This window comes from Chamaea fasciata, unplaced genomic scaffold (assembly GCF_029207755.1).
Source record: "Chamaea fasciata isolate MVZ Bird 193981 ecotype frontalis unplaced genomic scaffold, bChaFas1.0.hap1 SCAF_15, whole genome shotgun sequence".
In the NCBI taxonomy this organism is placed as follows: domain Eukaryota; kingdom Metazoa; phylum Chordata; class Aves; order Passeriformes; family Sylviidae; genus Chamaea; species Chamaea fasciata.
This window is the reverse complement of record NW_027094100.1, coordinates 422,519-446,464: the sequence shown is the minus strand read 5'-3', so window position 1 is coordinate 446,464 and position 23,946 is coordinate 422,519. Positions and strand designations below refer to the sequence as shown.

General features: G+C 51.5%; 2 protein-coding genes across 7 annotated transcripts in view; one reads left to right on the top strand and one right to left on the bottom strand.

The window, feature by feature from the left end:
* Positions 1–11,699, top strand: part of TCERG1 (transcription elongation regulator 1) — a 29,721-nt gene extending 18,022 nt beyond the window's left edge. For all 5 annotated transcript variants that reach the window (XM_066197328.1, XM_066197327.1, XM_066197326.1 and 2 more), the window contains 8 exons: positions 609–727; positions 2,636–2,786; positions 7,206–7,370; positions 8,065–8,247; positions 8,795–8,974; positions 9,821–9,904; positions 10,161–10,261; positions 10,600–11,699. In XM_066197328.1, the coding sequence (XP_066053425.1) occupies positions 609–727; positions 2,636–2,786; positions 7,206–7,370; positions 8,065–8,247; positions 8,795–8,974; positions 9,821–9,904; positions 10,161–10,261; positions 10,600–10,801 (1,185 nt within the window). In that variant the 3' untranslated portion in view covers positions 10,802–11,699. The remainder of the gene's footprint in view (positions 1–608; positions 728–2,635; positions 2,787–7,205; positions 7,371–8,064; positions 8,248–8,794; positions 8,975–9,820; positions 9,905–10,160; positions 10,262–10,599) is intronic.
* Positions 11,700–13,489: 1,790 nt separating this feature from the next.
* PPP2R2B (protein phosphatase 2 regulatory subunit Bbeta) overlaps positions 13,490–23,946 on the bottom strand; it is a 58,805-nt gene continuing 48,348 nt past the window's right edge. For both annotated transcript variants that reach the window (XM_066197335.1, XM_066197336.1), the window contains 6 exons: positions 23,442–23,554; positions 19,226–19,403; positions 17,539–17,703; positions 16,591–16,760; positions 15,958–16,049; positions 13,490–15,471 (listed from right to left, as the gene is read on the bottom strand). In XM_066197335.1, coding sequence (XP_066053432.1) covers positions 15,192–15,471; positions 15,958–16,049; positions 16,591–16,760; positions 17,539–17,703; positions 19,226–19,403; positions 23,442–23,554 — 998 coding nt within the window. In that variant the 3' untranslated portion in view covers positions 13,490–15,191. The remainder of the gene's footprint in view (positions 15,472–15,957; positions 16,050–16,590; positions 16,761–17,538; positions 17,704–19,225; positions 19,404–23,441; positions 23,555–23,946) is intronic.

Here is a 23,946-nt window from a genome sequence, read left to right as displayed (position 1 = left end):
CATGATTATGGTTTGCCTGGAAGTGGAAGAAACCAGCAAGGGAAAGTGTTGCTAGATGCCTTATTTCCTGTGGTTGGAAGGTCTCGTACTTTAACACAGTGAAAGTTGTATGTCTACAGAGCACTGCTGAGACCTGAATGAAATAGTGAGAGTCATCAGTATCTTGTCAAAGTATTGGCACAATAAGTAATCTAGCTATATTCTCTTTTTAATAAGTGTTTTGGGGGGAAACCTAAAGTGCATTTTTACTGTTAAGCAAGTTCTCACTTCAGCAGCTTTTTTTCGAGTGAATGTAGGGAAATGGAAAGCTTCAAGAGTATGGGAAGTCTGAAACATGGGACACAGGAAAATGTTAACTGGAATGTGTAAGGAACTTCTTCCCAGGTCTCAGGTGGTGTGTTAGGTACAGCACCCTGCATGTGCAGCAGCTTGGATCATTTCCATATTGAAATGCAAAGTGACTCTAAGATTTCTGCCTCCTCTGTGTTGATTCTGTGGTGCGAGGAAAGGAAATGAGAGAAGGAAAGAAGCAGGATTTTTCCTCCCTTATCCCTAGAGCTTCTGTGTGTCACTTGTGTGTTTGCTGTGGGTGACTGGTGTTTCTGTAGGTGTTTGATCAGTATGTGAAAACCCGAGCAGAGGAAGAGCGCAAGGAGAAGAAAAATAAAATAATGCAGGCCAAGGAGGATTTCAAGAAAATGATGGAAGAAGCAAAGATTAATCCAAGGTAGGAGTTTCTTTGTGGTTCATGTGAATAAGCTCTACTAGGATGCAACATGTGGGATGGTACTGGGTTGATTAACTTTGTTCAAAATGGGCAAAGAGGGGAAAAATCATGAGCTACTGTTGAAACCTTCCTTTGTGTGCTTGTATTCACCTAATCCATGAAATAAGAGAACTTGTGGTTTACTTATTTCAAGTTGAAGAAATCCCCAGCATGCTGCCTGGATTGTGACAAAGGCCTCGGATCCTCCACAAGTTTCTTTAATAACCCTGTTTCTTCCTAATAAATCTTTGAGAAGTCTTAGGGAGGTTTCTTGGGTTTGGAGGGGGCTGAAGGGATGTTTTTCTTGTTGCAAACTGTGTCAATGATGATGTGATAAAATGTTCTGATTGCTTTAATACAGCACTGATTACACTCCCCTCACATTCAGACCACTGGCAGCAGTAAGAGTGAGGGGATGACAGTGAGTGTACGTTCAAGATTTCACTGCTGGCGTTATTTGTTTCACAGCTTCTGACATTGAGGTCATGAGATACCTGCTTATGTCACCAGATAAGCTCCAAAGCATCCTCTTTTAGCATCTCTTGGCTCATCTGGCATTAATTCTTTCCTAGTGAAATAACTGATCATTTGTTTCACTTCAGCTCAGTTTTTTCCAGTAACTCATTTTGGAAGTTTGGTGACAGTGCTGTGGTAACTTTTAAATTGCTTCAGAGCTGACTGATAACTCAGTAGTAGGCTGGAAGATCGGAGGCATGGAAATGCCTTAAGAAACAGCTTTAGTATCCTCAGCTTTCAGCATATCTTCAGTATGTCGTGTTGGGACTGATTCTTTACCTGATTATGGGCTGGGGTGGGAAAGAGAATGCCAGCTGAAATACTGTCTTGTTTAATCTTATCCTTTGTCTTCTGGTTTCAGTGTTTGTCTAAAGATATTGCTGTACTTCTGTGAGTGCCAGACTGGTTTTTTATCATCTATCTCAGTCCAACATGCTCAAGAGTTTGTGTTCCACTTGAGCAGCTCTTGTTCTTCAATCTAGCTGTACATTCACTTTCTAATCCTTTTGAATAAGCTACCAAATTCTCTTCTTGTTTCAATTTACCCTACAGCAACAGTAGGCTGGATTTTCCAAGTCTAATTATTTCCATGCTGTGATGAAAACATTCGTATGATTATAAGTGTCTCACGTATTCTTGGGGCCAGATTTGCATCAGAGCTTGGAAAAAGCACAGTAGTGATTTTTTTCCGAGGTAAGTGGCAGTAATGTACCTACTGCACAGGTTGGAATCTGGCCCTGGAGGTGAGAGAACGGTCAGGGAAACGCTGTGGGATGAGGGGTTGAAAGCCCAGTGTTGCTGCCTCTGCCCATGGTGTTTGAAGGGGTTTCAGCCCTGTGTGGTTTAAGCTCAGGCTCTGCAATGTGCACTGCACGGGGAGAGCTGGTACAGCCAGTGTTCTGTGGCTTTCTTGGTGAACTCTTAGCATGGTTTGGCTGCAAATGAATGCACCTGAGATTTTCAGTTTCACAGCTGTGAAATACCTGGACAGACTGGTGGCTGAACTGCTAACCCACTGAAAAGAAGAGTTTTGTAGACAACTGAGATTTTTTTCGTTTCTTCTCCTTGGTTGCACTGTAGTCTCTCTCTCCACCTGCCCCTTCTGCAGGTGGCTGTATCTGAACAAACCAACCCACCCTTGTAAGTCTCTGACAAACACCTCTTGCGTGAGTGCTGACTCCTTTTATAGAGCTCATTGGTCGAGCAACTCTAGTGAGACCATAGGATTTGCCTTTTGGGTTTTTGTCAGTTGTGCTCTGGCATATATTGCAGCAGAGGAAATACCTCCCTGCTGAACCTGCCTCCCAGCCCAGACAGCTCTGCCAAATGAGTTCACTTGCCATTTTGTTGCAGAACTACTTTTAGTGAATTTGCAGCCAAGCATGCTAAAGACTCGAGGTTCAAGGCAATTGAAAAGATGAAAGATCGAGAAGCCTTGTTTAATGAGTTTATCACAGCGGCAAGAAAGAAGGAGAAGGAAGACTCGAAGACCAGGGGAGAGAAGGTAAGGGGACTCTTGAGTTCCAGCAGTGTGAGTGGTGTGAGTGAGATGGGACAGAGCCAGTGCTTGGCTTCCCTGAGCCTTCCCCAGGACACAGGCCTGCGCTTTCCTGCAGCTGTTACAGGCAGACAGTTCAGGGGTGTCCCCCTGGTCTTTCTGAGCAAGTTTGCAGTTTACTCTCTTTTAGAATATTTAGAACTGAATTGTGTTTTCCTGTGAAGCTGAATTTGCTTAAACAACTACTGTTTTTTTAATTTACCCAAGCAGTAACTTTATCTTCTTAACTGAAGTAAGGCTTGATTTTTGGTGGGTTTTTATTATTACTAAGTTATTTTATCCTGATGCATGAAAAGGCAAAGGAGTCTTACCCTGTTTGGCTGGAACCCCAAAATTGGTCATTACCTCTGTTCCCTCAGTGGGGGCAGGCAGGACTTGCAATTCCCTGAGGATAGTCTCTTTGCGTTTCAAACAGTTCCCTTTCCATCTCAAAGCAGGCACTTAGGGAGGGACTTTTCAAGCTTTGAATAAGTACACTTTATGTATAAAGTGCTGCTTATTAGATTTAAAGGTCAGCTCTTAGAGATTAATGAACTCCCAGTGTCACGTGCCTGCACTGCCAGTGGTGGGGAGCAGCTCTCCCCCCTGGAGATGGGACATCACATGGGGTCACCAAAACCTGGGGCCACTTACTGCCACGTCCCTGTGTGTGTGTGAGTGGAGAAGGTCACCTCTGAAGGCCAATCATTTTGGACACGTGGAAGTCTGCAGTTTTTATTATGTAGTGTGAAGTTATTGCAGATTTTCCTACCTGGAATGCTTGCAGGAGAGAGGAACGCTGTGGGACAGGTCAGATTTGGGCACAGTTTCGTTCTTTGAGAAGCTTTGCATATTTTTAAAATCTGGGTGATATGATTTGATTCTCTACTTGATTTTCTCAAACGTTGTCTTATCGCTGCTGTTTTCCATAAATGATTGTGCTTTCAGAGGGGAACTGATGTAGTTCAAGACTAGATTTTACATACTGCTGTTTGATTGTGAATATGGAATTTTAAAGCATTTTTGCAGCTTAATAGTGCAGTTGAAGACTTTAAAGAATAATTACTAGTTTTATTGTTGCATGATTGTTCTAAAGTTGAAAAGTTAAAAGAAGAGATTGTATTTGTTTGCTTTGAATAATGTTTTTTTTTTCTCCAAAAGCCTTTTGTAACCATTTTATGTATTCTGTTTTATAACAAGTGGATAGACTTTACAGTTATGTGCTGTGCGGCCTGTCAATCAGTTCAGTCTGACAGCTGTCAATCACTGACACGCAAATATTATGGGATTCCCTAGTGAGGAAAGCATTGGTATCTCTGTGTGGTGACTTTAGCCTCCCGCAGTTCCGGTACTTTACATTTTTTTAGTTTTTTTCCTTGTGAAGTGATGAGAGTTGTACCTGCAATGTGTTAACTGCAAAAAAAAAAAAAAAAAAAAAAAAAAAAAGACTTCTAAATACACCTGAAATGTTTTCAGCCTTATTTTCCTTTGATTTTGAAAGTGCTTAAAACATAAAAGAAAATTTAAGGCATTTAACCTGAAGCTTTCTCAGTCTGTCCAAAATCTTTGCTTTGGGAAAATCAACTTTACAGAAATCTTTAACGTAAGGGTTTTAGATTATATATATATATATATAATGTTTGATTTTGGCTTATGGGATGGGGATGGAGCAGCTAGCTTTTCCAGTGACTGGTTTTATTCCTGTCCCTGATCTCAGTGAGTAAATCCCATGCCAGCACTTCTCGGATGGCAGAGAGGGGTAGTGGGGGGTTAAGGATGTCAGGGAAGGCACTGTGGGCAGGTAGTGGTGCCCAGACTGCTCCTGTGCAGTCTGGGACGTGCCCTTTGCCATGTCCCCGGGAGGTGCTGTGTGAGCTGAACCAGTTACACAGACTGGCTGGAAAGTTGGGCTGCAGACACCCTGCACCTCGTGTGGTGGCTGTCCCCAGAGCTCTGTGTGACTCTCAGCTTGGTTGCGTGGAGCTCACCGTCCACAGCTGGCATTGAAAACATTACTCCTTGGTGAGATGCCTTAGACTCAATTATGTGAGACATTTTCATCTTTTTGATGAAAGATGAAATGAAATGAGCTGGCAACACCTGTGCAGTGTACAGGGCACCCGAGTGGAGTGAAAACTCTGCTTTAGAGCACCGAGGCCTGAAGGGCCATTGTGTTCCTGGGGAGGGAATTGGCTGTGCCCTTCTGTCTCCTGCCACACTGGGAGCTGGCAGGGCTGCAGCTGCTCCCACTGGCAGTCACACAGCTGGGCAGGGGCTCCAGAGGGATTTAGGGAGTGAGGGGTGCTGTTGGCAGTCACACAGCTGGGCAGGGGCTCCAGAGGGATTTAGGGAGTGAGGGGTGCTGTTGGCAGTCACACAGCTGGGCAGGGGCTCCAGAGGGATTTAGGGAGTGAGGGGTGCTGTTGGCAGTCACACAGCTGGGCAGGGGCTCCAGAGGGATTTAGGGAGTGAGGGGTGCTGTTGCCAGTCACACAGCTGGGCAGGGGCTCCAGAGGGATTTAGGGAGTGAGGGGTGCTGTTGGCAGTCACACAGCTGGGCAGGGGCTCCAGAGGGATTTAGGGAGTGAGGGGTGCTGTTGCCAGTCACACAGCTGGGCAGGGGCGCCCAGGACACTGAGGAGTGCTGTTGGCAGCTCCCGCAGGAGCATCTTCCTGCAGCCCGTGGTGGTGGCCTCTGGTGAGGCTTTGTGTGGCAGCTGGTGCCACGGTGCTCCTAGCAGTGTGGCACGTCATCCTGTGGAATACAGCGCAGGTGATTTGTGCAGGAGCTTGGGGATACCCTTACCTTAGAGACTTCTGTGGTAACAGCTGGGAACTGTTTGGTTTCTAACAAATATTTCAAATGCCATGGCTTAGAAAGCTTCATATTTTGAAACTGCATGCATGTTTTATGATGTTTTGAAACAACATTTTTAATTTTACCATGAATAAACAGTTTGCTTAGCATTTTGTTGAGCTCCTTTAAGATAAAGCAGTAGTGCTGTAGCTGTAGCACAACATCCCACTGGCACTAAGGGGCTGGTCTCTGATCTCTGCTTTACTGTCTTAGTCTCCTTTGGTATAGTAAAGAAAGCCTATAGAGCCTTTTATGTTTATATGTTAATATTTTGAAGAACTAAAAGTATTGGTGGGCAAGGCTGCAGAATGTTGGTGCTGATCTTCATTCCATTCCTGCATTCTGTAACTAAACACATTTTAGAGAATGAGGATGTGCCAGGTCTCTGGCAAGCTGGAGCCTGCACTGTCCATCTGCTCCCTTCCCTGAGGAACCTCAGTGTTCTGCAGCTAAACTGCTTCTCCTGGTTTCCCTGTTTAAGGGATGGGGAGGGGAGACAAGCCGCAAGTAACAGCCAGTCCTCCTCCTGGATCTGGGGTTTTTAATCTGTGTGCCATAAAGCTGTGTTGAGCGTGTGGCCTGGCAGGGTGTGGGGTGCTGTGGAGGCAGAGCCCTTTGCCCTGGCCCCAGCGAGAGAGGCAGCCCAGCCCCTCGCCTCTGCTCTGGGAGGGGAGGCTGAAAGGCCAGCCAGCCTGCCAGGAGTGGATGGTGACCTGAGAGCCAAAGTGCAGCGGGAGCAGGGAGACCATCTTCCCCGGAAACCAAGCTATCTAATGAGGGCACAGTAGTTGCCCTTAGAGCTGCTGGTTCTGGGACTTCGGATAAAAACGTGTTGCTGGTTGTACTGCAATAAAACCTGCCATGGTTGATCCTCTGCCAGCCCTTGCCATGGCTGCTGTTACGGACAGAAACATGACATGCCATTTCCAACTGGCAAAGTAAAACTTTTATGTAAATGCACATGTCTGTCCTAAATATGATTTACTTAATTAGCATATGTGGATAATTCTTTATTGGTTAGGTCCATCTTAAGACATTGCTCTTTGTTGGCAGATCCAAGCATTTACCTCTGTTAATTGTACGCCTGAAGGATGAATTCATAAACATCTGATTTCTCTAGAACCCTGTTTCAAGCTGCATGGCTTCTGGAGTACTGTTATGCAAAATTCTGTCATGCAGCATCAGTAACATGTTAATTTGACATATATAAAAGCTCAAAAACAAACTTAAATTGGAGTAAAATAATAAAGAGTGTATTGGTGGATAATTCTTTAAAGAGTTCATCTTAGAATGTAGCAGATTGCCTAAATGTATCTGCTTTGGCAAAATTGTGTCAAGGAACAGCGAATTTGGGCTGCAGTTATGACTAAATTCAGAGTTTTAGTGATAGCTCTAAATTGCACTGGTATGTAATGTTAATGTGATCCCTCTGATGAAGGTAAGTCGACTCCTTTTTTCATAAGAGCAAACTGTGGGATATTAAAGTGTGTTTCTCAAGTGTTGTCTTTCTGTTTCTGTCTGTATAACAGATCAAAATGGACTTCTTTGAGCTGCTGGCAAACCACCACCTGGATAGTCAGTCTCGCTGGAGCAAAGTGAAGGACAAAGTGGAGACTGACCCGCGGTACAAGGCGGTGGACAGCTCCTCACAGAGGGAGGACCTGTTCAAGCAGTACATCGAGAAAATAGCCAAGGTCGGCGGGGAGCGTGGCAGCGTGCTGTGGGTGTGCTGTGGGCAGGCTCCTCTGTGCTGAGGAGAATTCACACCAGAGTTACTGTAGGACTGCCCCAGAATGGCAGCTTGGAGCTTAGATATTCTGTCCCTGGTAGGGTGTCTGTGGGACCTGTGTGCATGCACACACGTGATATCTGGGAGAAGTTATGCCCCAGAGATTCCTCTGAAATCACTGGTGGTAAAAATGGCTGTAAGACTGCAGCAGCTACAGGCACCACATTGATTACTTCCTCCTAGGACAAGCTGCATTTCCTTTGCTGTGATTTTCCCTATCAGCTGAGCTTCCTTCAGGGATGTGTGTTCATACCCAGTTCCTTCACTGCTGCTGCTCTCTCAATCCAGTATTCCTGCCTTTCTCTTCCAGGCAGTTAATTGTTGAGAATGTAAAACTGGGCCAACAAGCAGTGATCCCCTTGCCTCCCTTGTTCAGAGTTTGTCACTGGACACAGCTCCTGGGAATAGCTGGTCTGTGACCAAACTTGTCTCTTCCCCCATGTAAACCCTGTAATGCTTCAGTATGGCTCTTCAAGCAAAACTACATAATCCATAGATCCCAAATCCCTTTGGAGTGTTTTGTTCTGAGCTGCCTTTAGTTTGATAGCCCTTTAATTCTCCTTGTGATGAAAAGCGTTGCTTTTGTTGTTGAATTGCAGAATTTAGATTCGGAGAAGGAGAAGGAGCTGGAGCGGCAGGCGCGCATCGAGGCGAGCCTGCGGGAGCGCGAGCGGGAGGTGCAGAAGGCGCGCTCCGAGCAGACCAAGGAGATCGACCGCGAGCGGGAGCAGCACAAGAGGGAGGAGGCCATACAGAACTTCAAAGCACTGCTGTCAGACATGGTGAGGCACTGAGAGCCCTCGGCTGCTCAGGGCAGGCTTTAGCTCCCTGTCAAAGCCTTCTGGCATTTGGAGTTCAGCTCCAAAGAGGTGGAATCTCACTGGGGGTTTTGTCTTGGTTGAAAGAGAGGGCTGTGCGTTTAGGGTTCTCATCCAGAGGGTGCTCTCCGGGCTGGAAATGGGGCTCTGGAAACACTGCAGAGCTCCTGGTGTCTCTGGATGACCTCCGAGGCTGCCTTTCCAAGCACTCTGGTGAACACAGGGTGTTAGGCACAGAGCAGGAAGGAAAGGAGGGTGCTTGGATTTTCTGGTTTTGAGAATTCTCAGCCGGGTGAGAGCGACATCTCTGTCTGCTCTGAACCAATGCCGAGGGGTTCCTTCTGCCACTGCCTGTTCAGTGCTTGTGGGGAACCTGCTACAGTCTTTTCTTAAAAGCTGAGGGTTTATCTTTTATTTTAACCTTAACTTCAAACAAGATAAAAAAATAAGCATATAATAACTCTGTGAACTGTGGAAAAGCTGGTTTAAAAACGAATTGTCTCTGTCTCAGGTGCGTTCGTCAGACGTGTCCTGGTCTGACACCAGGAGGACTCTGCGCAAAGATCACCGCTGGGAGTCGGGCTCCCTGCTCGAGAGAGAGGAGAAAGAGAAGCTCTTTAATGAACACATTGAGGCACTTACCAAAAAGAAGAGGGAACATTTCAGGCAACTTCTGGATGAAACTTCAGCGGTGAGAGCTGTTGATGTTCAAACTGACCATCTTTGCAGCCCTTAGGATTTCTCTTTTTCTGGCTTTCTGTCCCACTGTCTGATTGGTTTGGTTTTATTTCCATGGCCTCTTTGCTTCATCACTCCCTTTTCCTCCTTCATAACAAAATTTGTGCATTATGTTTCCTTACCTGTTTATCTGGAGTTTTACTTTGATTGAACATACAGTTAATTTACATATAAACTTCTAATCAGTGATCTTTTCATCTCCTTTTTATTTCTTCAGTACTGAGTTATTTGGTACTCTTCACTGTCTGGCTCCTTCAGATATTCAGGGTGTTTGCCTTAGTGGCCATCAGTGTGGTCTTACCCAGTTCATCTGTTCTGATGTTCTCCTGCTGAGCCTGAACTTTTACTCTGCTCATGCTGTGGAATGCATTGGGGATTTAGTGTGGTTTCCTCTTGTTTAGTTCTGTTCCAACTTCAGGCAGCTTTCATCTAACCTGGAGGTTTTTACATGATTTTTAATGCATTAGTTATTTTAGTTTAAAGGCAAGTTTTCTGCAGGTAATTTTTAATACAATATACATAATTATACTAGAGAAAGACTTTGGAAAGTAAATGATATTTGGAGGACCTTGATCTGAAAGTGCCATCTCAAAATATGAAAGAAGAGTCACTATGTAAAATCAACTCATTTTAAAAGTACAGCTGTAATAGTATAAGTAATCAGAACCCAGCACATAACAGCAAGTTCGTCAGTGGACTTGGGATATGTTTAAAGGCTTCAGAGGTTAGTAGTGTTTGCATTCCATATTCTTAGAATCTAATTTACTTTTAATTTAACTATTTTTGCTTCTTTTGAAAGATAACTTTAACATCAACATGGAAGGAAGTGAAAAAAATCATTAAAGAAGATCCAAGGTGCATTAAATTCTCTTCGAGTGACAGGGTGAGTGGTTTGCATTGCTCTTACCAGCTTCCAGTCTGGTGCAGGGTACAGAGAAGTGAGTTGGTGGCTGCTGCAGTGGGTTTCGCTCTGTGTGGACACACGTGTTAGTAGTTAAATATGATTTTTTAAAAGTTAAAAATGTAGAAGGTAAGGAAAAGTATAATTAACATGTAATTACTGCTGGTGTTGAGTGTGTTTAGTTGCAGGAGGTACTGGGGCTGCATTCAGTGGTTCATGTTTATCTTCCATCTTTCAGAAAAAGCAAAGGGAGTTTGAGGAATACATCCGAGACAAATACATCACTGCCAAAGCCGACTTCCGGACGCTGCTCAAAGAGACCAAATTCATCACTTACAGGTGGGGAACGCCATCCTGGCGCAGGACTTGGCTTTTATTCTGCTTTGCCATACAAACAGCAGCAAACTGATGTCTGGTTTTTCCTAGTTGATGTCTGTTACTCAGATCTTTCATGGTGCTTAATGAACACAGCACAAATGCAGGCGAGGAGGCTATGCCCAGAGCGGTATTCTGTGCCCAGTGCCAAGCTAACGTGGCACGTTTCTAGCTCAGAAGAAGGCCAGGTCCCCGCACCCTTCCCTGGCTGGCTGGTCCCTGTACTCCCTTACGGTGGGGCGGCTTCCCCGGGGCTCCCTGCCTCCACCACGCGCCAGTGGTGTTCTCACGCTTGCTTTCAGATCCAAAAAGCTGATCCAGGAGTCAGACCAGCACCTGAAGGACGTGGAGAAGATCCTGCAGAACGACAAGCGGTACCTGGTGCTGGACTGCGTGCCCGAGGAGCGGCGCAAGCTGATCGTGTCCTACGTGGATGACCTGGACCGGCGCGGGCCGCCGCCGCCGCCCACCGCCTCCGAGCCCACGCGCAGAACCACCAAATAGCCACTGACGGTCCCACCCAGGGTGTCTGTTCAACCCAACGCTTGCATGAGCCATCTGTCAGGTTACACACATCCATTGCCGTGAATATATCCAAACATCTGAGCAGCAGAGGCAGAAGCAGCATTAGTGAACGTGAAGTGATCTCTGGGGGGAAAACCGACAGCGACAGAAACCCACATTAAAGATATTTATGAGTTAATTGGAGCATGTCTGACAAATCCCAAAGTGTGGGCTGTCTGGTAACTGTGGGTCTTTGGGCGGTGTGTGTGAGGTGTGGGTGTCTGGTAGCTGGAGTTTTCTTCTCAGCAGTGTCCTACATGTGAGTCCCAAGGGTGATCATGTTGTGGTTTGAGCGCGTTCTACGTGTGTGCCACCAGCTGCCTCCTGGTGCCCACAGTCTGTGCAGGAGGAGGTGACACACTCTGGTGGCTTAAATAACTGATCACTGACAGCCCTCTCTGGAAACACCAGTCCCAGTTCTCTGCTTCCACCCTTGGGAACGGAACTAAATCTGTTAGAGCTGAGTGGAGAACAGGGACTTGGAGACCAAACCAGGTTTATTCACAGGCTGCTCTGTTCCTGCCCCCAGCCATTGATTTGCAGCAGTCAGGTTGCTCTGCCCAAGTGAAGTTCTGTCTAATGAGGTTTGCTCAAAGCTGGAAATCCCAGAGGTGACCGAGCAGGCCAGGACGGTTGTATAAACACATTTTTATTTACGATAAAGTGATCTTTACATACTTCTGGATTAGACTGTGCATACCCCCTCTGGGCAATTCTTGTAAACTATACTCCTGTTTTGAATGTTAAACTTGTGTTTCTAAAGTTTAATTTTGAAATGTTGGGATTGTTCAGTTTATGTATTTGAACTACAATAAACCAACCCTTTTTATATATGGATTGTACAGGCCTAATCCCGATTTCTGTTGGAATTTGTTGGACTTGTGAATTTATGAGTAAAGCAAACGACTGAAGTGATCCTGCCTACATTCTTGGCTGTGCTCGGCAGAACAGGGCCTGTGGCGCTGAGCAGTGTGGGGTCAGCATCTGGGCAAGGAGGGTGAGCAGAATGATTTTCCATTTTTGCTCTTTTGTCTGTTGCTTAAACATGAACTGGCAGTGCTTGCAGAGCCTGTTTCTTTCTGCTGCTTGTGTCTCTTGCTCTTAGAGGTGGGCTGGGGGAGGAGAAATGATTTCTTGTCAGCAGTTGGTGTTGGTGGCCAGGGCCAGGACTTGCAGGTTGAGCACCGAGAGAGAGGGGTTGTTTGACAAAGATGGGGACAGTCTGGGGAGACTCGTGCGGCTGACAGCGGAATGTGGAGCTCCTGGTGAGAGTGCACACCCTGAAGTCAGGGCGAGTGTCCCTCCCCTCTTGGTGTCTGCCCCTTCCCTGGGTGTGGGGTACCCAAACCACCTGAGACCAGTATCAGTCAATGCCTGTGCTGGGAGTGGAGTAATGAGGATTGCAGCTGGCTAACGCCTGTGGGACATGTAGCTCCCACCCAGAAAGTGCAGCCACACCCGGCCAGGGAGCTTGCAGGGCTGGGGGAGCCCTGGCTGGGCTGTGGGACAATCTCCTTGCGTGATCGCCAGGGCTCAGCTGCCAGTACAGCACTCCCTGATTCCCCAGCTCAGGGGGGGCACAGGGGACACCACTGCCCTCCCCACGTCCATCGTGCCCCTCTGCCCCTGCCAGCCAGCACAGTGCCCTCCTGTGTGCCTGTGGTCATGTCTGGGACACGGGTGGTGTCCAGAGCAGGACTCTGTGCTGGGAGCCGTGTCTGTGCCCACTCGCTGGCTCTGCCAGGAACTGGATTTCCTCTTGCTCAGCACAGCCCAGGGGGAAGCTGTGTGTTTATTATGGCTGGCTTAGAATATTGTGAACTTGTTCATTAAATAAGAGGGCTATTAATTTTAATTGATCTGGTTTATGGAGACCAGATGTTCATAAAGGTGTTCATTCATTATTTATTTGCTTATTCGGTGGCTGAAGCAATCGTGCCCACGCAAGGTTCCTGACTGGGGGTGCTGCTGGTGGACCATGGATCTGGTCCCCCCGGCAGCCCCTTAGGCAGTCCCCAGTTTCCCTGGAGGTAGAAGAGCCCGTGGAATCCTCACCCAGAGAGAAGGTTGGGTTTAAAGGATGCTGACAACTTCGCTAGCACCATTCCTATGGAGGTGCTCTGGCTGGCCCTGCTCTCTGTGGCCAAGCACTCATAGCAGCGCAGAGGTTAAATCCAAGCCAGCTTAAGAAAGGAAAAGAAACTGCTTTTGAAAAAAAGTGAACTAAGTTCTGCCTTGTGGAGCAACCAGATCCAGCAACCTGAAACGCGCTGCACCTGATGGAGCAGAGCTGGGGCTGGGTTCCTGCGGTTTCATTTGATTAAGGACCTGTAGCTAATGTTAGGTGAGTGTCTGAGGAACATCTCCCTGACCGCACAGTCCGTGCCCTGCAGCTGCTAATTAAGGGCTGCTGTTTGAATTCATCTGGGCAGGGACTGGGGAGGGGCCGGCAGCTCCTTCCAGGGCTCTGTCAAGTGCCGAGGTCCCTGTGCGGTGGGGGAGCCGCAAGTGGTCACTCGCACATTGCACAGTCCCCCCTGTCCCACACCCTCAGCCCGGCCCTGGCAGCCCCCTGAGCCCAGGAGCCGCCAAACAGCGAGAGGCACAACAGCACCGACTCCACACGGACACGTTTGGGACAACTTTACTTCTGACACCGCAGCGCAGGCTTTCCTTACAGAACCGAAAAGGAGCATTTTCTTATAAAATGGTTCGTTTACTCTTGCTATTTTATTTTACCATTTCATTAAAAAAAAAAGAAAAGAAGTTACTCCTGAAAGCCATCCCTTGGAATAAATCCGTAAGCCAGTGCACTTTGTTCTTCCCTCGGAACGGCTCCTCTGGGGGTGGCGCACGGGGGCCGCTGCCTCCCCCAGCTGCTGGTTTTCCGCGCAGTCCGTGAGCTCTGCGGGCGTGCAGCGGTTCCTTCCCTGGCTGGGACATGCCGCCATCCTCACGGCGCCCGCAGAGAGGCTGTCCCGGGGGACACCTGGTCCTCGGTGACGCGTGTCCCATCCCTGAAGGCCGCGGGTGCTGGGGGTGCCCCCTCGGGAGGGATGGCAACAGGGTCACCCGTGTGGAGCCGCTGCTGAAGTGACCGTGGTGAATTTTGTAATTGACTTCGTTTGCTTCTTGCTGCAGGAGCAGTTTTCAGATTTACAGAAAATCCAGTCAATCTTTTTATATTGAACAGCTGCTCAAGTAAAGAGGGACCTGACCAGTCTGTAGAGTAGAAAGAGGCAGCCTCGCCATGCAAAGAGAAAGAGTTACTGGTTTTATTATTATTATTATTATCATTGTTATTATAAGGTAGGACTGCAGACAGCCTGTCTCTGACACAGTCAGGGGCTAACAGCAATATACAGTTGGATTCTTTTTTAGGTCATAAATTAGCAACTTATACATTATCTTTAAAAAATTGAATAAATAAATAAATTAATTAAAAAAGAGAGAGAGAAAGAGAGAGAGAGAGACAGTCACGACATGCAAGAGCTCACAACAGAACGAGAAAAATGACCAAAGCAAAGCCCAGAACTGCAGCAGAGCCCAGGGTTGGTTTGGTTTGCGATCAATGCAGGTCGGAAGCATCGTTTATAAAGGTATTTCATATACCAAAGAAGGCACCACAGTATCTACAAAGCCAAATCCTCAGGAGGGTTCTGGGGGCTGCGGGGGCAACCTGGCTGGAGCAGACACATCTGGAGGTGCAGCACATTCCCCCCGCCCCTTAAGCTTGTCCATTGCAAAACTGAACTTTTCCATTTTACGTTTGGTTTTGCTGTCTCTGTTGGTAAAACACAAAATAATTGTAATAAAAAGACAAATGTGGAAAATGGCAAAGGGAGGCAACATTCCAGTCTTCAACACAACAGGTGGAATATTTCTGGGATCAGGTTTAAAGCAATTGGAGTGGCACCACTGCCACCAGAGCTGGCCAGAGCCCACGGTGTGTCACCCCATCAATCCCTTCCCCAGCTGACAGCCCCCTGCACATCACCTCCTCAGCCATCAGCAGAGGCCCTCTGCCCCCCAGCGCTGCCTGGGGACATGCCTGGGGACACGGGACAGCCAGCCCTGACATCCTCACACTGCCCTGTAAGAAGTCTCAGCTCTCCCTGTGTAAATCTGGTGTCTGGGGGGTGCCCCCCGCGGCCCCTGGGCCGGGGTGCCCCAGTGCTCCTCTGCACAACCGCCATCTGCAGAGCAGGAACTGAACAAAGAACAGGAAGGAAAGGAACACAAAGAAAGAAAGAAAGAAAGAAAAGGAACAGTTGAAACCTTGTGTTTACTGGTATCAGTACATGAGACTCCTAAAGAACACCTGGTCCTCCTAGTTAACCTTGTCCTGGAATATGTACAGGTTGTTCGTGGCTGCCACAGCGATGATGTTCTCGGAGGGGTGCCAGGCCGTGTGCAGGATCTTTTTGCTAAAGTCCAGACTGTCCACGCTGATCTCGTCTTTCCTGCGCTTCCCCCCCACGCAGACCTTGCGGGGTTTGAGGATGGCACGGGGTTTGCTGTTCTCCCGCGACGCCTCCAGCGTCACGTCGCGCTTGGTGTTGCGGTCGAACATGCGGAAGAAGTTGTTGTAGGAGCCAGTCATGATGACACTGCAACAGGGAAGGACAGATGGTTTTCACACCTTTTCAGAGGCAGACTGAGCATTCAGAGGAATCATGAGATTTGGGTAAGTGTTGGAATTTGTCTCAGGCCCAGTTGTGCCTTGTCAGCTCACTCTGACGGCTTAGACAGAAACCATGACAGCCCTGCCAGGGGCTCACACACTTCCTGCCACCCAGCTCGGTGTAAGTTACACCGGGATACTCATCATTCCTAGATTCTGGAAGCTAATCGGGAGCTAAACCCATGACCACCTTCCTCCAGCTGTGGGTGACAGAGGCAGAACTGATTCTGTCCAGGAGAGAGCAGGACCCTCAGACACCCCCACGTGTGCACAGGCTGCAGCTGTAGGTGGTCCCTGCTGCCCCTCCCCAGACCCCACGCCCAGCCAAAGCCTGGGAGGGGGCTGCCCACGGGACCCCCAAACCACGGGGAGCATCCCAGGGCTGAGCACAGCCACAGCACTACACGCTCACCTGTCAGACCCGTTCCAGACGCACTCAAACTTGTCAAAGATGCAGTCGTTCTCGTAGAGCGAGCACAGCTTGCTCCGCAGGTAGTCGTGGACCTGCCAGTGGGAGGGACAGGGTGAGGCCCCCACACTGACCAGCACAGCCCGGGGACTGGCACACACAGCCTGCCTGGTGCGCCCAGCCCAGCCCAGCCCAGCCCCACGCTCGCACAGCCCAGCTGGCAGTGCTGGGCACTGCCTGGCATCCTGTGCCCTCCCACAGCCACCATTCTTCCCTAAGCACCTCCAGCCACACCCTGCGCAGGGCTTGGGCACCACCAGGCAGTGCCAGGGGACATCCCCGGCAAAGGGTGACAGTGACAGGGCTACTGCTCTGCACAAGGCCTCCCACCTGGCTCTCCCAGCTGCCAGCACCTGAGTTTTCTCTCCTCGCCCACCCCCAGCCCGGGGACATGGTGACAACTCACCAGGCCACTTAGGCCGACATTCATCAACTCTGCTTTCCACCATCTACAGGCACAAAGCTCCCACACAACAGGTTTGTACCCGCTGCTCCTGCCACTGGCCCAGCATGTGGCTCAGGAAGGGACTCTGTGGGTGCCCCACTGCTGCATGCACCTGGCTGTGCCACACTCACCTGGTAGGTCTCAATGGGCCGGTTCTCCATGTTCAAGTCCCACACCTTGACAGTGAGGTAGTCCCGGGTCATGATGTACCTTCCACTGTGGCTGAATTTGACGTCAGAGATTGAGGAGATGATCTCAGAAAAAAATGACCGGTTACTTGGGTCTTCAGGCTCTTCAAAAACTGTGCAAGAGGAAAGAACAAGGCCCAGCATTAGCTGAGGTGGGAGCTTTTTCCCATATAAAAAGCGATAGCAACAAGAAAAAACAAAGATCTCAGGCAGGCAGAAAGCAGCTGAACCCAGGATGCGTCCGTTGCTGACAGCAGGTCAGTCGTGCGGCACTGGTCTCCCTGTGAGGGCTCTGCCCCGGGTGCCTCTGGCAATGGGCAGTCGGGCCGTGGCCACCTGCTCTGCTGTGCGACCCGTGGACCCTCCTCAGTCCCTGCACTGGCAGCAGCAGGGCTCTGCTGGCACTGGGGTCCCAGCACACCGGCAGTGCCCTGACCAGGCTCCCAGAACACACACACACACACACACACACACACGCACAGAGGAGATGCCAGGAAGGGGTCCCAGCACCCAGCTGCTGCTGCCCAGTCCCTGAGAGGGGCTGCGAACCAAAGCCAGTGGCCGGGCAGGGGCTCGGGGCAGCTATTTTTGCCTTGGGCTGAAGGCTTTTGTGTGGCTTTGCTCCTGCTGCAGAAGCAGATCTGGGCTGCTGAGCTCATGGAAAGGATTTCTGAGCACTAATTCTCTCTTACACAACAAACCTACTTTCTCCGGCGCCGAGCGGGCGCTGCCCTGCCCGCAGCAGCTCCCTCTGCCAGCTCCCCGTCCGTGGGGAGCCGCCTGCCCCTGGGACGGCGAGGGACGGCAGCCTGGCACCCCGGGGGAGAGGGGAGGAGGCACTAGGGCAGCGCCCAGGCCAGGAGGGTGTGCCCGGGGCCGGGGCACACTCACACTTGGCGTGGCGGTCGCAGAGCGCGGCGGTGCGCATGTCGCACAGGCGGATGGTGCCCTTGCTGCTGCTGTACACGAAGGTGTTGCAGTGGTGCGGGTGGAACTCGGCTGCTGTGATCACCTCTGTCAGCTCCTCCATGTTGGCGGGCTTGATGTCCACGATGTCTGGCAGGGCCAGTCAAGGAGCCAGCACAGCACAGCACAGCACAGCACAGCACAGCACAGCACAGCACAGCACAGCACAGCACAGCACAGCACAGCACAGCCCAGCCCAGCCCAGCCCAGCTCAGCCCAGCCCAGCCCAGCCCAGCCCAGCCCAGCCCAGCCCAGCCCAGCCCAGCCCAGCCCAGCCCAGCCCAGCCCAGCCCAGCCCAGCTTAACTCAGCCCAGCCCAGCCCAGTTTAACTCAGCCCAGCCCGGCCCAGCCCAGCCCGGCCCGGCCCGGCCCAGCCCAGCCCAGCTTAACTCAGCCCAGCCCAGCCCAGCTTAACTCAGCCCAGCCCGGCCCGGCCCGGCCCGGCCCAGCCTCCTGCTGATGTCTCAGGGCGCCGGGGCTGCCCCTCAGCCCAAGCAAACCGTGTGCTCTGGGCAGGCACCATCATCACAAACCCGCAGCGTGGGCTGGGACCAGCCCGCACCAGCAGGGCAAGGCTGAGATCCAGCATGTCCTGGTGAGCCGGGAACTCCAGCTCTGGTACCACGGCTGGAAGACCCTCTGTGGGGCGTGAGACCTGATTTGCCCACCCCAGGCCTCAGTAAATGTCTTTTAGTGCAACACTGTGGCATGGTGAGTAACCATACCGAAAACAGCGAGGGCAGCAGAGCCCCGGGCACAGCCACCAACAGAAAACCACTGTCAGGTCCCCCGGGCCACGTGGACTCCCTGAGGTTTGACACAGATTCAGGACTCCTCACCCTCATCCTTGCAAATAAGCAGGCACCACAGCCCTACTCCCCTGCAGCCACTCAGAGCTCCCACAGCCACACGCCTGTGACTGCTGACATCCTCTCCATCTGCCGAAATCATGCCCCAGGGACTTCTCAGCAGGAAACACCATATAAACACCAGCAATGATTCGTGCCCTGTTTATTATTTCCGATGTGGCTGTTACAAGTGACTGTCACAGCCTCATTTGCAGAGTGGTGACTGGCAGCCTGTCACCCGCCGCAGGGAGTAACGGGGACCACGCCACTCATCTTCCCCAAGGCATCTGTCTCCTCCACCACCTGCAGACCCCCCTCGGCCTGCCCCACCAGACCCTGCAGGCAAATTCAGAAATGTGGCACCCACGCCTCGGGTGACGGCAGCAGTGGCGCAATGCCAGCTGAGCCCTGTGCCGTGGAGGGAGCAGCTCCCTGTGAGTGCTGGATGCCTCGCCTGGGCACAGCCTGGCACAGGCAGAGAGGAGAGGGCCGTGCCTTGAGACTGACACGTGGGCCTGGGGACCCTCAGTGCTCGGCAGCCAGGTGCACGGCAGGCAGCACTACTTCCTGCCCCTGAACTCCTGCCAGCCTTGCAGAGGGTGAAGCTCCTGCAGTGAGGCACCACGACCAGGCTAAGAGAGCTGCCGCACTGCCCGCCCTGTCCCCGGCCCCACAGCTGTGGGCACAGCCCGGCCGCTTCCCTCGGGGCTGCACCTCACTGGCACCCAGGGCCGTCCCCAGAGCCACACACACCAAAGGATACTAAAACTTTGATTAGTGATTTCAAAATTCCACAGGTTTATCCTGAGGTCGTCAGCAGACATGTAGGTCTCGTAGTCGCTGTTGACGGAGATGGAGTTGATGTGGTAGGTGTGTGCGTTGGCAAACACCCTCCGGGGAGTGGCCTCCACCATCAGGTCCATGGGCCGGAGCACGGGGACCTGCAGGATGAGGAGCAGAGTGTCAGCACCCAGGGACAGGGTCCAGCCAGCTGCCCCGACCCACGCCAGCGCCCGGCACGGGGGATGCCCTCACGGGGTCCCACAGAGCTCCGCTGCCTCCGCTTCTGCCCACCCAGCCCTAACAGGCTCTCCAGGGAAACCTAAAGCCTTCCCAACGTATGACAGAAAGACAAGCAGAACAAAAGCCATCTCATCTTGAGAGAGGCTCTAGGATGGTTAGAGCACAGTGAAGCAGTGAGAGCCCCGTAAATCAGGCTCTGATCTTGCTGCAGCAACTGTTCCAGCTTTGAAACAACAACAACAACAACAAAAAAACAACCGAAGAACCTCTTCTGCCGTGTTTTATCGCTGTTAGCCGGGATCTGAAATTCCTGGAGCACTTCTGACAGAACTACATTTCTTGAGAGACCCAGGTCAGTACGTTTTTTCTTTAAACTTCTTTGCATTTGTCTCACAGTGAAGAGATGGAGGTAAGAGATGAGAAGGGGCAGAGTGAGGGACAGAGGGAATGACCAGGAACAGAGCCGCGGGTGTTTGCCTTCAGATAAATCAGCATAACCCGTTGGGGAGCGGGGAGATGCAGAGGGGACCATGTGTATGAGGACTGGGGTCAGTAATAACTTTGGACACGGCGCTCTGAAGGCAGCGCAATACACCAGGAATGTGTCAGCCCGTGCTCCTGCTCGCCGGTGAGCTGTTTCCTCCAGTGACTTCATTACTTGTATTATCTGTGTGCTGCCTGAAGAGCTTTCCCTTGGCTGCAGAGGTGGGGACGGGAGCGACGGCCAGCTCCAGCGACACGAAGCACCGGTGCTGCCAGCTCGGGGCCTGGACGATGTGACGATCCTGCGCGCTAACTGCAGCTGACACGGGCAATGATGCGTCGTTTGCAGCGGGGCATCCCGCTGGGCCCGGGAGCGCAGGGAGCGGCTGCCAGGGCAGCCGGAGGAGCCCGGGCTGAGCACTGGCCTGGCTGGGCGTGGAAACAAGCACAGCGAGGGCTTGGGCAGCAGGCTCTGCTCAGCCAGAAGCCTCTGTGGCCCAGCACAGCTCACAGTCAGAGCCTGGGCTGGCTCCTGTCCCCAGCCCGGGCAATCCGGGGCTGACAGCAGCACTCGGCACCTGCAGCTCCCGTGCCCAGCACAATTCCCTACTCATTCCTACATGGCAGTCACTCACAACCACAGAGCTATGACAAGCTCCTAGGTGAAGAACATTCTCCACACGTTACTTCAGAGCCAAGTCCTGGGGAGACTGTTTTTATGTCAGGTAAAACCCCACAAGAGGGACGAACCTGGTTATCCATGAATGGTTTGCTAAAGCAGGGATTTTTATCTGCTACAGTGGCAAGAATCTGCACTGAAATATGGAAACCAGCGTGGCCACATGCTGCAAGCTCTTGCTTAAGGATTTGCTCCACTGGGATTAGTCAAGCTGAAGCTCGGATTGACCCCAGCCTTGAGTCTCCGAGAAGGAAACTGTAATCCGGTCCCTGGCAAATCAGGGAGCAGAGCAAGTGCTCAGGCATAAATCCAGTGAGTTTTCCACCTGCCCCAGCTGAGCTCCTCCAGCCGCTGAGCTCCTCCAGGCACACTCCCCAGGATTTGTTTCCTACCCACAGAAGTTACGTTCAGTGACTGCCCAATGCCACCTCGAGCTTTGCATTTTGCAGACAAAACGAGCATCAAACACTACATTCATGGCAGACTGACAACTTCACACTGCTCAGAATTTTGTCACATTCTACCTGCCCTGTGACATGCAGAAGGGACCTTCCTGCAGGAGGACAAAGCCGCTGCCTCACTTCTTGTCCAGCAGCTGCTGCTGCTGCTTCCATCTCCTGTCCCTGCCTTGTCACTGAAATCTCTGCAGAGGGTGTACAGGGAAAAGAGGCAAATCTCTTTGCTGAGGCAGAAGGCAGCAGCAGCACAGCAGACCTCCCCCACCACAGCCACTCTGCGATTGCTGTCAGGGGAATCACAGCAGTGGGGCACAGCACAGCCTCCCCGGGAAACTCTGCACAGGGTCCAAGAACCCTGAGTGCTTTGGCAAAATGAGAGACACAAACCAGGATTTACGATGGAATTTGCTGGAACTGAGGGAGTGAAGTGGCAGCTCTTAAGAGAGGGCTCTGTGAGAGCTGCAAACACCAGGACACAGGCACACCATGGCCCCGTCCCCCGCGCTCTCCCAGCACAGTGAGAGGACTCTCACAGCCTGCAGCAGTGCCCACAGCCCCCAGTGCCCGCCAGCCCTGGGTGCACACGGGGTGTCACCCCAGGCTGCCCTGCCGTGAGGGACCAGAGCCAACACATCCTCTCCTTTAGGTTTAAGGTTTAAGGCCAGGATATCACTTGTGTTAATTATCTCCTCCTACGTCCCAGGCACAGGCACAGCCAGTGGCACTCGCAGCACACCGGGACAGTCAAACAAGGTCAAAGGGCTTGCAGCTGTTAGACTGGGGCGATTCAAACCAGCAGAGCTCTTCTAATGACAGTAAACACGTCACTACACAGCCTGAGCGGAGTTAAATATTCCTTTTGCACTATGTGGGTTAGAAATTCCTCAGAGGATGATGCTCATCAAGTGCATTTAAACCATTAAGCCAAATGGGTGAGAAATTATGGCAGCAAGGTGCATTTAAAACCCTTTTTTCACTTGTCTGTGGTTGAAAATTAAACCACGGATGGATGTGGCTTTAATTTAAAGCACACCCCTCACAGGACAATCGCACTTCAGATTTACACAAAGCTGCAGCAAAACGGTTACAGCTATGTAAATATCTGTCTAAGCAAAATCATCAAAACATCAGATCAAATAGGGCTGGTGGAAGACTCCTCAATCTTCTGTCCTCAGGGACCACAGGCACTGCACAGCAGACACCAATAGGCATCACACCGAGCTCTTAAAACGTGTTTGACCTCCCGGTGCCCTGTGCCTCCGCCGGCCGCTGCCAGGAGCAGGAGCGGCAGCGCCCGACCCCCGAGCAGTGGCAGGCACCACACAGCAGCTCCTCACAGCACTGAGCTGCCACCGGGAGTGCCTGGGCCCAGAGTAAAACAAAGCCTGAAACTTTCAAGCGTCAGTGGACTTTGAAGTGAGTCGACTCCGACCCTGTTTGGTTCTCTGATATTTCGGTATGACTTTCTACAGGGGAGAAAGAAATCCCAGGGCCTCCCCAGTGTGTCTGACCAGAGAAGGAAGCGCCACCTGGGATAACAGCCTTAACACTGCTGCCTTTCCAAACCCTGCCTCCCAACCTGCCGAGGGCTGACAGCCCCAGCTCCGACAGCTGAGCAAACCTCTCCAACAGGCTGTCAGGTATCAGCCTGTCAGGCTGGAAATGCTGCCTGAAACATAACAGCAGATACACATCTACATGAAATAAACGCTCTCTTTCTCTGTAAAGAAAAATGCAGCCAGCCACCAGGAGCAACCCTGCACAGAGACAAGAATTAACTGCCTGCCCAGAGTCTTCAATGGCTTCGTGCACAATGGAACTGGGACCCACAGAGTGAGGCAAACACGATCATAGTAACAATTTTATACGTATAAATATAAAACCCACAAGTACTCAACATGCAAATTCTGACAGGGTGTTAATAAATTACGAGCTGGTATGATTAATGTCATGACCAGGAGGAAAACTCATTTGGAGGAAGCAGCAGCTGCATTTGGGAATGGTCCCAAGCTGGGAGAGCTTCAGCCCTGCCTCCTCAGTGGGATGGGCCCAGCCCGCGGGGCAGCACAGCCCGCTGTGGCGCAGGGGTACCAGACACGGGACACAACGCTGGCGGCACCTCTGCCCAGCCTCAGCACAGCCCGGGGACCCGTGGCAGCTCCCTCCGGCACCGCCCCGCCCGTGCACCAGCCGCAGCACCTGCCCCTGGCGCCAGGATGCCCTTCAGCACCAGGCGACGGCGGCAGGACGGTCACCACGGCACACAGGGGACACCAGCAGCAGCAGCCCCCAGCCCAGACCCTGCAGGGAACAGCCTCAGGGCCCCCCACACTCACCCGCAGCACGGTGATCATGGAGGGGTCTCGGAGACGGCCATCCTCATCCTTGAGGTTGTATCCCTCCGGCCTCTTGTCCCGCTCGCTGACCTTCCACAGCTTCACAGTCTTGTCTGGGGAGGAGAGAGGAGAGCAGCGCTCCCTGAGCCACCCACTGACGGACACACCAAGGCCGCACAGCTGGAAAACCCTCCCGAGTCCCCCAGGGCTGGAAGTGGTGACAGATGTTCCCGTGCCCTCACCAAGCTGCCGGTGCAGAGCCCTGCAGAGCAGCAGAGTGCAGGGCACACTGGACACAGCCTGGGACACGACAGGGTGTCTGCAGCTCGCCGAGTGCTGCTGACACTCCGCGTCCAGAGCTGTGCAGAGCCCAGCACACAGCAGGGCTGAAGGCAGCTCCCTGTCTCCTCCCGGTGTCCCACCCGCCTGTGCCACAGAGCCCCCGCAGAACGAACACCGGGAACACGTGGGGTTATTGTGAATAATGGGGTTTTTCACTCCCTGC